General features: G+C 44.2%; 1 protein-coding gene across 1 annotated transcript in view; it reads left to right on the top strand.

Annotated features, from left to right (window-relative positions):
* The window catches only part of LOC137645287 (trichohyalin-like), a 157,765-nt gene that overhangs the window by 21,779 nt on the left and 121,530 nt on the right, over nucleotides 1-14,456 (top strand). The window contains exon 2 of the mRNA XM_068378104.1: nucleotides 12,982-13,122. Coding sequence (XP_068234205.1) covers nucleotides 12,982-13,122 — 141 coding nt within the window. The remainder of the gene's footprint in view (nucleotides 1-12,981; nucleotides 13,123-14,456) is intronic.

Here is a 14,456-nt window from a genome sequence, read left to right as displayed (position 1 = left end):
ACATTTACGAAGTCAGTTCTCTCTTGTTCTTCCAAGAGGGCCATGCTCTTACTGGGAGACTGGTTGGATTCCAGGAGAAGTTTAGGAAAGTCTGCTTTTGCTTTTCCTCCTTCTTAATTAGCTTCTCACTTGGGCGTCTGGTGTGACACAGGAGAAGCTCGAGGAGAAGTTCTCGGCTTGGGAGTACCTGCCTCTGCCCAGGGAGACTTCTTAAGCCTAGTGGACTCTCCTAGTCGTCTAGCCATGAGACGCTCCAAGATTTTATGGTCTGCTTCAGAGCTAAACCATCTCCTGTTAGGAGTTTTTTCGAGCGTTTGAAGTTTTTTATTTTGTTGGATTGGTCACTGGGAGCCTTAAGTAAGAAGGTCTCTCCAGTTGTCAATGTATTGCTGTACAATTATGTCATGCATGAACAAGGCTATCAGGGATGGCTCCAATGATCTGGCAGCCACGTTCACTGCAGGAACAAGGCTATCAGGGATGGCTCCAATGATCTGGCAGCCACGTTCACTGCAGGAGTACTTAAGATGTAAGTGCGCTCAATGTGTTCATTGTCAAGACAAAGTTCACGATGAAGACTACCAAATCTGTCTTGGCAGCAGTAAGGGAAGGCGACTGGATGGTCTCTCTCGACCTTCAGGATGCATACTTCTACATCCCGATTCATCCAAACTTTCAACAACATCTGAGGTTTGTGGACGGGAAAGTAATGTACCAATTTCGAGCACTGTGCTTCGGCCTCATTCCTGCTCCTCTTGTTTTTACAAGGCCCTTGCAAAATGTAGCAAGCTTTCTACATTTTTTGAGGATTCAGAGCCTCCCTTTATTTTGACGACTGGCTAATCAGGGCGTCGTCATTAAATCGCTGTCTGGAGAGCCTCTAATGGACATTAGACCTAACCAAGGAGCTAGGTCTCATAGTGAACGTAGAGAAGTCGTAACTTACAGTACTCCATCCCAGACTATTCTTTATTTGGGAATGGAGATACAGTGTCGGATTTTTCGGGCCTTTTCGTCTCCCACGAGAATGGAACAAGCTCTGTTAAAAGTCCTTCACTTGCAAGAGAAAAGCAGTTGCTTTGTAAGAGTTTGAACGAGCCTCGTGGGAACTCTTTCATCGCTGGAGTAGTTTATCTCTCTGGGGAGAGACAACCTTTGCCTTCTCCAATTTCACCTAAACCATTGGAACAAGGAGAAGGGCTTAGAGAGTATCTCTTTCCCAATCTCCAACTCAGTCTAGACATGTCTGACTTGGTGGGACAGCAACATCATACTTCGAGAAGGTCTTTCTCTTGTGATCAAGAACCCAAACCAAGTGTTGTATTCAGATGCATCGGATTTGGGTTAGGGAGCTCCACTGGACAGTCTGGAATGCTCGGGTCTTTGGTCCCCAGATCAGAAGGAACTCCATTTAAGGCAAGTAACGTCTCTCCTTTGGCGAGATTTGTGCAAGGAAAAATGAATGTCTTGGCGGACTGCCTCAGCAGAAGAGGACAAGTCATCTCCATGGAGTGGACGTGGCATAAGACTGTGTGCGAGAAGCTATGGATGACATGGGGTCAACCCACCATAGATCTTTTTGCGACTTCACTGACAAAGAGGCTCTCGACTTACTGCTTTCCAGTTCCAGATCCAGAGGCAGCCCACATAGACGCTTTCCTGCTGGACTGGTCTCACCTGGACGTTTATGCCTTTCCACCTTTCAAGATCCTAAACAAGGTGCTGCAGAAGTTCACCTCTCACGAAGGGACCAGGTTGACGTTGGTTGCTCCACTCTGGCCCGCGAGAGAGTGGTTCACAGAGGTACTTCTATGGCTGGTAGACGTTCCAAGAAGTCTGCCGTTACGGATGGATCTCTTGCGACAGCCTCACGTAAAGAGATTTCATCAAAGCCTCCCCACGCTTCGTCTAACTGCCTTCAGACTATCGAAAGACTCTCTTGAGCTAGAGGGTTTTCGAAGCAGGCAGCTAGAGCGATCGCGAGGGCTAGAAGATCCTCTACCATCAGGATCTATCTGTTGAAATGGGAGGTATTTAGAGACTGGTGCAAGTCCTCCTCTATTTCCTCTTCCAAGTGCCTCTGTAGAGCAGATTGCGGATTTTCTGCTTTATCTGAGAAACGGTCGCTCCCTCTCTGCATCCACCATTAAAGGCTACAGAAGCATGTTAGCTTCTGTTTTCAGGCATAAGGGTTTGGATCTTTCTAATAACAAAGATCTCCAAGACCTGCTTAAGTCTTTCGAGACTTCCAAGGAGCGTCATATTTCGACTCCTGCTTGGAACTTGGACGTGGTCCTACAGTTCCTTATGTCAGACAGGTTTGAACCATTAAATTCAGCCTCCCTGAAGGATCTTCCCCTCAAGACACTTTTTTTGGTGAGCTTGGCTTCGGCTAAAAGGGTTAGTGAGATACATGCTTTTAGCAAGAACATCGGCTTCTCCGCTAATAAAGCAGTATGCGCTCTTCAACTTGGTTTTTTGGCCAAGAATGAACTTCCGTCTCATCCTTGGCCTAAATCATTTGAAATCCCCAGTCTTTCTGAGATTGTGGGGAATGAAGTTGAAAGAGTGCTGTGCCCCGTTAGAGCTCTTAAATTTTGTTTATCCAGAACTAAACCGCGACGAGGTTGTTCAGAGGCTTTATGGTGCTCCGTTAAAAAGCCCTCTTTGCCCATGTCTAAGAATGCGTGGTCTTATTTTATTAGACTTTTGATTCGGGAGGCACACTCTCATTTAAGTGAGAAGGATCATAATTTACTTAAAGTCAAGGCTCATGAAGTTAGAGCGATAGCAACTTCTGTAGCGTTTAAGCAAAATAGATCCATTAAAAGTATTATGGACGCGACCTTTTGGAGAGGCAAGTCGGTTTTCGCTTCATATTACTTGAAAGATGTCCAGACTCTTTATGAGGACTGCTACACACTGGGACCATTCGTAGCAGTGAGTGCAGTAGTGGGTGAAGGCTCTACCACTACATTCCCTTAATCCCAATATCCTTTTAATCTACTCTTGAAATTTTTAATCTTATTTTGGGTTGTACGGGAGACTAAGAAGTCTTTCGCAATCTTTTTGATTTGGCGGGTGATCAAAATATTGTTTCTTGAGAGCGCCCAGATTAAGGGTATTGATGAGGTCCTGTTATAGGGGTGTTCACCCTGGATATAGCAGCTCCTGGGAGTCTTTCAGCATCCTAAGAGGATCGCTGGGCTTCGTGAGGATAGCGGACTAATGAGGCAGAGTAATTATCAGAGTCAGCTTCCTTACCAGGTACCTATACTTGAGTTTGTTTTTTGAATAGTTGTCAAAAACTCTTGAGCATATACGCCTTTATTGTTTTAATACTGGTCTCTACCCACCACCATGGGTGTGAATCAGCTATTTATATATTCACCGGCTAAGTTTAATACTGTATTTAAAAATGATATTTTCCTTATAAAATAAATTTTTGAATATACTTAGGCTATCTGTTGAATATATAATATTAAAGGCCCTCCCTTCCTCCCCGATAGAGACCCTACGGACTGAGAAAAACTGGTTTGGTTGAGAAGTATATGCGGTATCTGGCCGATAGTCGGCGCTGGTGGGCACACCCGGCATCCTTCATGGCGATCGCTCGCGAGTTTTTGGAATCTGTCGACCGACGGAGACGTCAGCTATTTATATATTCACCGGGTAAGTATATTCAAAAATTTATTTTATAAGGAAAATATAATTTTTTCATGAGACAATCTTTGCAATGGTGCCTCCAAAGTTTATCCAGATATACTGTTTTGTATTTTCCTCTGTTTATTATACATTCAAGAGAAGAAAAGGCTTGTTTTACGATTATATATCGTTTCCCCAGTATGTTTTCCCCACCCAAAACCCCGAGTTCCCACTGGGGTTCCCCCATTATCGTAGGATATAGATGTATATATATTTCTGAAACTATTCATTTGGGACAGAACGAGTGTCATTTTCAAAGAGAGAGTAATTTTTTCTATAAGAAAAAGTAGTTTTTTTTCCCAGGTTACATTGTCCTGTAATACACTACAATAAAAACTCACAGAAAAACGCCCGTTTCCTTCAAAAATTACTCTTATTTTTGTCGCAAATAAATACTTGATGTAATATATATATATATATATATATATATATATATATATATATATATATATATTTAATGATAATGGGGGACCCCCAGTTGGAAAATGATTTTTTTTGGGGGGGGAACCTACTAGGGAAATGGTATATAATGGTATAACAAACCTTTTTTAAATATTAAACTTAGCCGGTGAATATATAAATAGCTGACGTCTCCGACGGCCCGACAGATTCCAAAAACTCGCGAGCGATCGCCATGAAGGTTGCGGGCGTGCCCACTAGCGCCGACTATCGGCCAGATACCGCATATACTTCTCAACCAAACCAGTTCTTCTCTGTCGGTGTCACCGACAACATTGGTTCCGCTCGCTCTAGACCTCGAGTTTTCTACCAAATTGGTGAAGTACTTGGTTTTGGTTTTATTGCTTTCGCTGTGTTAGTTTTTTGCTTCAATAAAACTCTTGAAACCCTTTTTTGTTTTTTGTTGATGAACTTGGCTTCCCTTTCAATTTTCTCTGGATTTTCATAATGGCTGACCCTTCTCCTGTATATCGCAAATGTGCGAAAGATTATAACAAACGTCTTCCGAAAGCTTCTATCGACCCTCATACTGTTTGTGCTAATTGCCGGGGTAAATCCTGCCAATTAGGAGATCGGTGTGAGGAGTGTGTGGTTTTATCGGAGTTCGAGTGCTTGGAGTATGAGAAATATACTCGGAAACTCGAAAGAGATAGGGTGAGGAGAAGCTCTTCTAGATCTTTAGATTTTTCCTCTTCCCATGCCCTTGAACCTAATCCTTCCCCTGTAGTGGTAGTTTCTGAACCCCCTATTGGCACTCATGAACCTTCAATGCGTGATATGTTTTTGGCTATTCAAGCGTTGGGTGAGAAGGTCGAAACCTTAGCATCGGACAGGAACCAGCTTATGTCCGACGTTAAGCTTTTAAAGAGTCAAAGTGGTAAAGTGGAAAGTCAAAGTGGTAAAGTGGAAAGTGCGCCTAATGTGTTTAGTGTTGCGACCGAGGGTTCGTCTGTTCGTGCTTGTCGCTTACCTAGTCCGAGACCTCTTTCAGGCTCCCCTGCACCAGGGAGAAGGAATGTCGTAGGACTTAAGGGAGCGAGAGGTGTAAACCAACGTACAGACGTTCCCTCAAAGGTATCAGACGTTGCTCATCTAGAACGTCCTTACCATAAGACGGGAGAAACTAAGTTCTCCTCGTCTTCCGATGATTTGGCGCATAAGAAACCTTGGCGTAAGGTTTCAAGACCCTTAAAGCGCAAGTCAGTCCCTTCAGGACAGGTCCAGCGTCCTGGCTGTAGCCATTGGGGCAGCTCTGACCGTATTCAGTCATCGGATGGCTGTTCGCCTGTTAAGCGTAAACGTGACACTGAGTCCGAGGGTCTCGTTCGGTGCGATGATTTGCATGCACAGACGTTGCCGACGTCATGGCCCGTTTCGACTCCCGTTGACCCAAAGTGGAGTGTCTTACAAGACATGCAGTTGAAACTTTCATCTTTAATGGAGGTTTATGAGCATGACCAGGTTCGTAAAGATCTTTTGCTTGCGGTTCGCCAGTCCGACAAGCGTGACTCTGGTCTTCAACCGCCTAAGCGAGATTTGTCTCGTCATTATGACGTTAGCGCTAATGTTATCGGTGCTGTTAAACGTGACTCTGATCGTGTTCCTCGTCAGTCACGTCAGTTACGTGACGTGGAACCTCATTTTCCGCAGACTCAAGGTGACGTTCAACAACTATCACCACAGTCTCGACGTGACGTTCGTCGGCCGACTCCGTTGTCCCGACGTGACGTTGAACGTCAGTCGCCACGGTCGGGTGTTGTTTTTCAACCTCAAGTCCTGCAGTCCGTGCAGTCCCGACTTGATGTCGAACGTCAGTCGACACAGTCTGTTGTTGTTTGTCAGCCTCAAGACTTTCAGTCTTTGCAGTCTCGACGTGACGTCGTTACCTCAGCTTTTGCTGCACCCCCGTCGCATATTGATATAGCCTGTCAATCGTTGCCTCCTCGGCATGCCTCTCCGTGTCGCGAGACTTTGCCGTTGTCGGATGATGTTCCTTCGGATGAGGAAGTTGTTGATCCCCTTCCTGCTGATGTTCCTTTGGGGACTCTTTCGGATGGAGAGGAGCCTAGGGTTGCTCAGCCCTCCCTTGACTTTAAGAAGATAATGCTTATCTTTAAGGATCTGTTTCCCGATCATTTTGTTTCTGCTGCTCCTCGTTCGCCTCCATCTGAGTTCACGCTGGGCCTAGCTTCTTCGACTCCGTCGTTCACGAAGTTAGTGCTCTCTCGCTCGTCTAAGAGAGCTTTGCGTTTGTTGGGAGACTGGTTAATGTCCAGGAGGAATTTGGGGAAGTCCGCTTTTGCTTTTCCCCCTTTCAAATTGGCTTCTCGTGCGAGCGTCTGGTATGACACGGGAGAAGTTCTCGGCTTGGGGGTGCCTGCCTCTGCCCAGGGAGACTTCTCAAGCCTTGTAGACTCTCCTCGTCGTCTGGCCATGAGACGCTCGAAAGTTTGCTGGTCCTCTACGGATCTGGATCATCTCCTCAAAGGAATTTTCCGTGCCTTTGAGGTTTTCAATTTTTTGGATTGGTCGCTGGGAGCCTTGAGTAGGAAGGTCTCGTCAGCGGACCGAGATGTCTCTGTTCAGATTATGTCGTGCATGGACAAGGCAATAAGGGATGGCTCTAATGAACTTGCTGCTACATTCACAGCAGGGGTTCTTAAGAAGAGAGAGACTCTGTGTTCTTTTCTGTCTGCAGGTGTCACTCCTTGTCAAAGGTCAGAACTTCTCTTTGCGCCATTGTCTTCTGCCTTGTTCCCGCAACAGCTTATTAGAGATATTGCAGCGTCTCTTGTACAGAAGGACACTCATGATTTAATGGCCACGTCTGCTCGTAAGGCTGTACCTTCGTCTTCTCATGTCAACAGACCTAAATTTGACACCAGCGACAAGGTCTATCCCGCCTTTTCGTGGCAGAGCTCCCAGTAGGGGAGGCTCTCATGCCGATAGTAAGCGAGGCAAGAAGAGAGGATCTAAATCCTCCCGTGGCAGAGTCTGACTGCCCACGTCCTCAGACAGCAGTAGGTGCCAGATTGACCAACTTCTGGCAGGCCTGGGAGAAGAGGGGTGCAGACCGGTTGTCTGTTTTGTTGCTGAAGGAGGGGTACAAAATACCTTTCGTACGCAGACCTCCTCTAGTAACAGTTCCTCTAGACACCTCTCCCAGGTATCGAGAGGAGTCACGGAGACAAGCTCTACATCAGCAGGTTTCTCTGTTGCTAGAGAAGGGAGCGGTGGTGAAAGTCTCGGACCTTCAATCACCGGGATTTTACAACAGTCTCTTCCTAGTCCCAAAGCATACGGGAGGTTGGAGGCCAGTGCTGGACGTCAGTGCGCTCAAAGTTTTTGTTGTAAAAACAAAATTTACGATGGAGACCACGAAGTCCGTCCTAGCAGCGGTCAGAGAGGGAGACTGGATGGTCTCTCTCGACCTGCAGGATGCGTACTTCCACATTCCTATACACCCAGATTCTCAACCGTATCTGAGGTTTGTTTACAGGAATGTGGTGTACCAGTTCCGAGCACTGTGCTTCGGCCTCAGCCCTGCTCCTCTCGTGTTTACGAGGCTCATGAGGAATGTGGCAAAATTCCTTCATTTATCGGGAATTCGAGCCTCCCTGTACCTGGACGACTGGCTTCTCAGAGCATCGTCCCGTCATCGCTGTCTGCAGGACCTTCAATGGACGTTGGGTCTGGCAAAGGAGTTGGGACTGTTGGTGAACTTAGAAAAGTCTCAACTGAATCCCTTCCAGACGATTCTCTATTTGGGGATGGAGATTCGCAGTCTAGTTTTTCGGGCTTTTCCGTCTGCCACCAGGATAGAGCAAGCCCTGCTCAAAGTCCGCCTCATGCTGAAAAAAGACCGTTGCTCAGTGAGAAGTTGGATGAGCCTCTTAGGGACTCTGTCATCCCTGGAGCAATTTATCTCACTAGGGAGACTTCACCTTTGCCCTCTCCAGTTCCATCTAGACTTCCATTGGAACAAGAGCAAGACTTTGGAAGCTGTGTCAATCCCGATCTCCGAGCCAGTAAAAACGTGCCTGAACTGGTGGGACAGCAACATAAGTCTGCGAGAGGGTCTGTCCCTAGCGGTCAAGAACCCAAACCACGTGTTGTTCTCAGACGCGTCGGATTTGGGTTGGGGAGCGACTATGGACGGTCTGCAATGTTCGGGTCTTTGGACGTCGGATCAGAGGAGCATGCACATCAACTGCAAGGAGCTGTTGGCGGTTCACTTGGCATTGACGAGTTTCGAGAGCATTCTACGAAACAAAGTGGTAGAAGTCAAATCGGACAACACCACAGCCTTGGCGTACATCTCCAAGCAAGGAGGCACTCACTCCCACACACTGTTTGTCATCGCAAGGGACCTCCTCATCTGGTCAAAAAATTGAGGCATCTCCCTGTTGACAAGATTCATCTAGGGGGACTTGAACGTCTTGGCGGACTGTCTCAGTCGGAGAGGTCAGGTGATCCCCACAGAATGGACCCTCCACAAGGACGTGTGCAAGAGTCTTTGGGTGACTTGGGGCTAACCCACCATAGACCTCTTTGCCACCTCGTTGACCAAAAGGCTCCCGACCTATTGCTCTCCAGTCCCAGATCCAGAGGCGGCCCACATAGATGCTTTTCTACTGGACTGGTCTCACCTGGACGCGTACGTATTCCCGCCGTTCAAGATCATCAACAAGGTACTGCAGAAGTTCGCCTCTCACGAAGGGACAAGGTTGACGTTGGTTGCTCCCCTCTGGCCCGCGAGAGAGTGGTTCACAGAGGTACTTCAATGGCTGGTAGACGTCCCAAGGAGTCTTCCTTTAAGGATGGATCTCTTACGGCAGCCCCACGTAAGGAGTCTTCATCAAAGCCTCCCCGCGCTTCGTCTGACTGCCTTCAGACTATCGAAAAACTCTCAAGAGCTCGAGGTTTTTCGAAGGAGGCAGCCAGAGCGATTGCGAGAGCTAGGAGAGCTTCTACCATCAAGGTCTACCAGTCGAAGTGGGAAGTCTTTAGAGACTGGTGCAAGTCATCATCCATTTCCTCTTCCAGTACCTCTGTAGCCCAAATTGCAGACTTTCTCCTACATCTGAGAAATGTTCGCTCCCTCTCTGCTCCCACTATTAAGGGCTACAGGAGCATGTTGGCTTCTGTGTTCAGACATAGAGGCTTAGATCTGTCCAATAATAAAGATCTCCAAGATCTCCTTAAGTCCTTCGAGACCTCTAAGGAGCGTCGTATGGCAACTCCTGGATGGAACTTAGACGTGGTCCTAAGGTTCCTAATGTCCGACAGGTTTGAGCCATTACATTCAGCCTCCCTGAAGGATCTCACCCTCAAGACGCTTTTCTTAGTGTGCTTGGCTTCGGCTAAAAGGGTCAGTGAGATCCATGCCTTTAGTAAAAACATCGGCTTTTCTACAGATAAAGCCACATGTTCGCTTCAGCTTGGTTTCTTGGCCAAAAATGAACTGCCTTCTCGTCCTTGGCCTAAGTCATTTGATATACCTTGCCTATCAGAGATCGTAGGCAACGAGCTTGAAAGAGTACTGTGCCCAGTTAGAGCTCTTAAGTTTTATTTAGCTCGTACCAGATCCTTACGAGGTGGATCTGAGGCCTTATGGTGCTCAGTTAAGAAGCCCTCATTGCCTATGTCAAAAAATGCTTTATCGTATTTTATTAGATTTTTAATCCGAGAGGCTCATTCTCACCTAAGTGAAAAAGATCGTTGTTTACTTAAGGTCAAGACGCACGAAGTAAGAGCGATAGCAACTTCCGTGGCCTTTAAGCAAAACAGATCTCTGCGAAGTATTATGGACGCGACCTTTTGGAGGAGCAAGTCGGTGTTCGCTTCATTTTACTTAAAAGACGTCCAGACTCTTTATGAGGACTGCTACACACTGGGTCCATTCGTTGCAGCGAGTGCAGTAGTGGGTGAGGGTTCTACCACTACATTCCCTTAATTCCAATATCCTTTTAATCTTCTCTTGAAATGTTTTTTAATCTTGTTTTGGGTTGTACGGAAGGCTGAGAAGCCTTTCGCATCCTTTTTGATTTGGCGGGTGGTCAAATGTCGTTTCTTGAGAGCGCCCAGATTAAGGGTTTTGATGAGGTCCTGTTGTATGGGTGGTCGCCCTGGATACAACAGCTCCTGGGAGTCTTTCAGCATCCTGAGAGGATGGCTGGGCTTCGTGAGGAAAGCGGACTAATAAGGCAGAGTAATCGTCAGAGTCAGCTTCCTTACCAGGTACCTATATTTATTTGGGTTTTGTTATGATATAACTGTCAAAAACTCTAAGCATACAGTGGAACCTCTACATCCGAACGTATCTACATCCGAATTTTCCAACATCCGAAGTAAAATTCGAGCAAATTTTTGACTCTACACCCGAATTTTATTTCGACACACGAAGTAAACATTGCGCCATTGAGCGTCGAGTGCTCAGTTCTCTATTCTTGTGTGTATCGCGTGGTTGTCCTTTGTTTGGTCTGTTATTAACAGTGCTTATTTTCTTCCTTTTCTCACATTTCCTTTTTGATTTTACCTATAATCATGGTGCCTAAGAAGCTAAGTTTCAGTACAGGAAGAAGGCAATTCTTTCATTAGAATTGAAGCAAGAAATTATAGAAAAACATGAGAGCAGTGTGCATGCGAGTGATACTGTATGGCTAAACAATATGGCCGGAATAGGCCTATGATCTCGAGGATCATCAAGCTGAAGGCAGCCATTAAAGCAAATAACCATCGAAGGGGATCACCATTATTACAAGACATCGTAGCAATACCCTGGAAGAGATAGAACGCCTTTTGTTGATAGGGATAAAGGACAAAGAAATTGTTGGCAACGATCATTTGTGAGAAGGGCCAGCGTGTTGAATAGAAAGAAAGAAAAAAGTGAAGCAAGAAAACCAAGATAGCATTAATAAGCTCTTTTGATAAGCTCTTGTTTCTCTCTAAACATAGCATTAACATGTTCTTTAAATAAAATCTCTCTCTCTCTCTCTCTCTCTCTCTCTCTCTCGTCTTCGCTGTTATAGAGTTAGATACGTCTACGTCTATTATTTTTTTTCCGAGAGAGAGAGAGAGAGAGAGAGAGAGAATAAACAAAACTGTGTTTAGAGTACATATGATTTTTAACAGCGTCAACGAGTTGAAAAACAATTAAATGAAACTAAGAAAGTACTAACTGCTAATCTGAATTCCTTTATTAACTAAAACAAATATGATACAAACACTTGTGTGCGTATGCACAAACACACACACACAGGTGCAAGAATTGCTACGCAATAAGAGAGACGGTCGGGGTGGAAGTAGAGATGGTAACTGCGATAACATACTGTAACTCGTCACTGAAAGTGATGAAAATAAAAAGATCAAAAGAAAAAAAATGTAAAAAATATGAAATACAGTATAAAAATTTAACAAAAAATAAGTAAGCTAAGTTAGATTAAAATTTCCGTAGTGTAAGTTACGGTATGTTATCGCAGTCACCATCTCTACCTCCTCGCCAATCGTGTCTCCTCATGCGTGTGTGTGTGTTTGCGCATACGCACACGAGTATGTTTGTATCAATATTTGTTTTAGTTAATAAAGGAATTCAGATTCGCTGATATTGTTTTTTTAGTTACATTTAACTGTCTTTCAACTCGTTAACGCTGTTAAAATTCATATGTACACAACACATTTTTGTTTAATCTCTCATTTTTGTTTAATCTCTCTCTCTCTCTCTCTCTCTCTCTCTCTCTCTCTCTCTCTCTCTCTCTCTCTCTCTCTCTCTCTCTCGCTCTCTCTCTCAGAAAAAAAATAGTAGACGTCTCTAACACTAACAGTGAAGAAGAACAAGAGAGAGAGAGAGAGAGAGAGAGAGAGAGAGAGAGAGAGAGAGAGAGAGAGAGAGAGAGAGAGAGTATTTATTTAAAGAACATGTTAACACCATGTGTACCTTGTCGCCGATCGTCCGTCTCCTGGCGTAGCAAATCCCTACACCTGCGTTGGCCTGTCTCTAAGGTAAAGTGGCAATAAAACACATTTTTTATTCATTATTACTTTATAATTATCTTTTTTACATGCTTCTTTCATATCATGCAGTTATGTATTTGTTATGTGTAATTATGTGTAGCCATTTATTAAGGATTTATTATGGGTTTTTAGGCTGAGGAACGAATTAAATGAATTACCATGTATTCTTATGGGAAAATTAGTTTCTACATCCGAACATTTTCTACATCCGAAGTAGGTTGTGGAACGAATTAAATTCGTATGTAGAGGTACCACTGTATACGCCTTTATTGTATTAATACTGGTCTCTACCCACCACCATGGGTGTGAATCAGCTATTATATATTCACCGACTAAGTTTAATATTTAAAAATGATATTTTGATTATAAAATAAATTTTTGAATATACTTACCCGGTGAATATATAAATTAAAGGCCCTCCCTTCCTCCCCGATAGAGACCCAGCGGAATGAGAAGAACTGGAGCTGTTTACAAGTATATGCGGTATCTGGCCGATAGTTGGCGCTGGTGGGCACACCCGCAACCTTCATGGCGATCGTTCGCGAGTTTTTGTGTTTCTGTCGAGCCGTCCGAGACGTCAGCTATTATATATTCACCGGGTAAGTATATTCAAAAATTTATTTTATAATCAAAATATCATATTAGGAAAAATGCAAATTATTTTAAAATTTTTCATCTTAGGGCTAGCAACATAAGAATTTGAAAACAAAGCTCTTTATGTTATCATTTTCACTTTTTAAGATTTCCCTTTTTCACATTTGATAAACCCAAATTTAATGGTTCATTTACTTTTTTGTACAACAGGAAAACTTTGGGATGGAACAAATCGGAATCGGGAGCTCTTCTCGAAAGAGTGCAACAAAAGTTCCTGTTCCGGATGCACATACTACTGTTTCCCAGACTCGCGAATCTGTATCGCCCCTTTCCCGCTGTCATGATGAACAGGTACGTGTATATACTTACAGTTAAGAAGTAATTTTTGTTACTACACAGATATAATCCTTTGTCCTTCAATAGGAGTGTGATTTTAGATTTTAGTAAAACTGGAAATGGCTGTTAAAATTCATAGCAAGTGTTGGTAGCTATTGGTCAGTGGTGGGTAAGCCACACCCATCAAACAAGTCACTAAGCAGCTACATTGATTTCAACTGCTGAGCAGAGTACCCAAGTACTCCTCTCAGCTGTCAATTCACCTGGCTCTTTTAATCCTCTTACTGTATCTTTGCAGTTTGTATATGGTTACTGTGAGGGAGACTCCACTAACAGACGTAAGTCTGCCATGGTTAAGCGTGCCAAATTGTTACAGATTTATGAGTAGAATTGCTGTGGATTCCCATGTCCTTTGTACTTTGTGCAGGGGCATAACAGTTCATAGTTATCCCCATGTGATGAATGTAAGGTATGGAGTCCTCTGCAGTGGATTGACTGAAAAGAAGAATAATGCCAAGAAAGATTCTTCAGAATCAATTGTGGTTAAACTCAAGTTTTTGCCGAAGGGTCTCCAAAATTAGGTCCTCTCTCATAAAAAGAGAATGCCTGAATGGAGTCTCTTAGTTTCAACATGGAATATCATTTCTTAATATAAACCTTGTGATTGGCAAGAGGACTTTTAAATTGGGGAATACTCTTCATCAGTTTGATTATAAATTTTTCATGCTTTTTTTTGTTTTGGCATATTACTACAGTCAGCCCTCCATATCCAGTGGTTCTTTCTTTACAATTTAGGTCATTTGTGACAGAGAACTGTATAGCCCATTAAATAAAAAATCACACATTCGATGGTTCGTGAGAAATGCTTAAGCAGAGCGAGGATTTCAAACACTCCGTGTTCCCTTGCACCGGCTTGTTTCTCATCACTTCTGCCTCTTCAATGGTTCAGGACTTTACTGCAGTGAAGGGGCTTGAGAGTTTCAATTATGAGCTGGGTAATGGTGGTGGGATGATTATCCACCTGGGAGGTTCAACCATACCTAGGACCAGGTCTGAGAGACCAGACTATGACTGGACCTTTGCAAGCCTTCTCCTTCATATCAGTTTTTCTCTTCTTACTCAACCCTCTTGACGAGAGAATCCCTTGATGAAGTCATTGAGTTTCAGCACGACACATCATTCCTGCACTGAAGCATGGTGACAGGCAAGAGGGCTCTTTAACTTGGGGAAATTGCTCCGCCAGTTTGAATCTAAATTTCCCTCTCTTACATCTTTTTCTTCTTCTGAATATTAATTCGACCTTCTCCTAATATTATAAACTTTATTTCATGTTGCTGTTCCAACTCTGA

This window comes from Palaemon carinicauda, chromosome 8 (genome assembly GCF_036898095.1).
Source record: "Palaemon carinicauda isolate YSFRI2023 chromosome 8, ASM3689809v2, whole genome shotgun sequence".
NCBI classification, from domain to species: domain Eukaryota; kingdom Metazoa; phylum Arthropoda; class Malacostraca; order Decapoda; family Palaemonidae; genus Palaemon; species Palaemon carinicauda.
The sequence above is the reverse complement of the archived record's forward strand: the minus strand, read 5'-3'. Positions and strand labels throughout refer to the sequence as shown.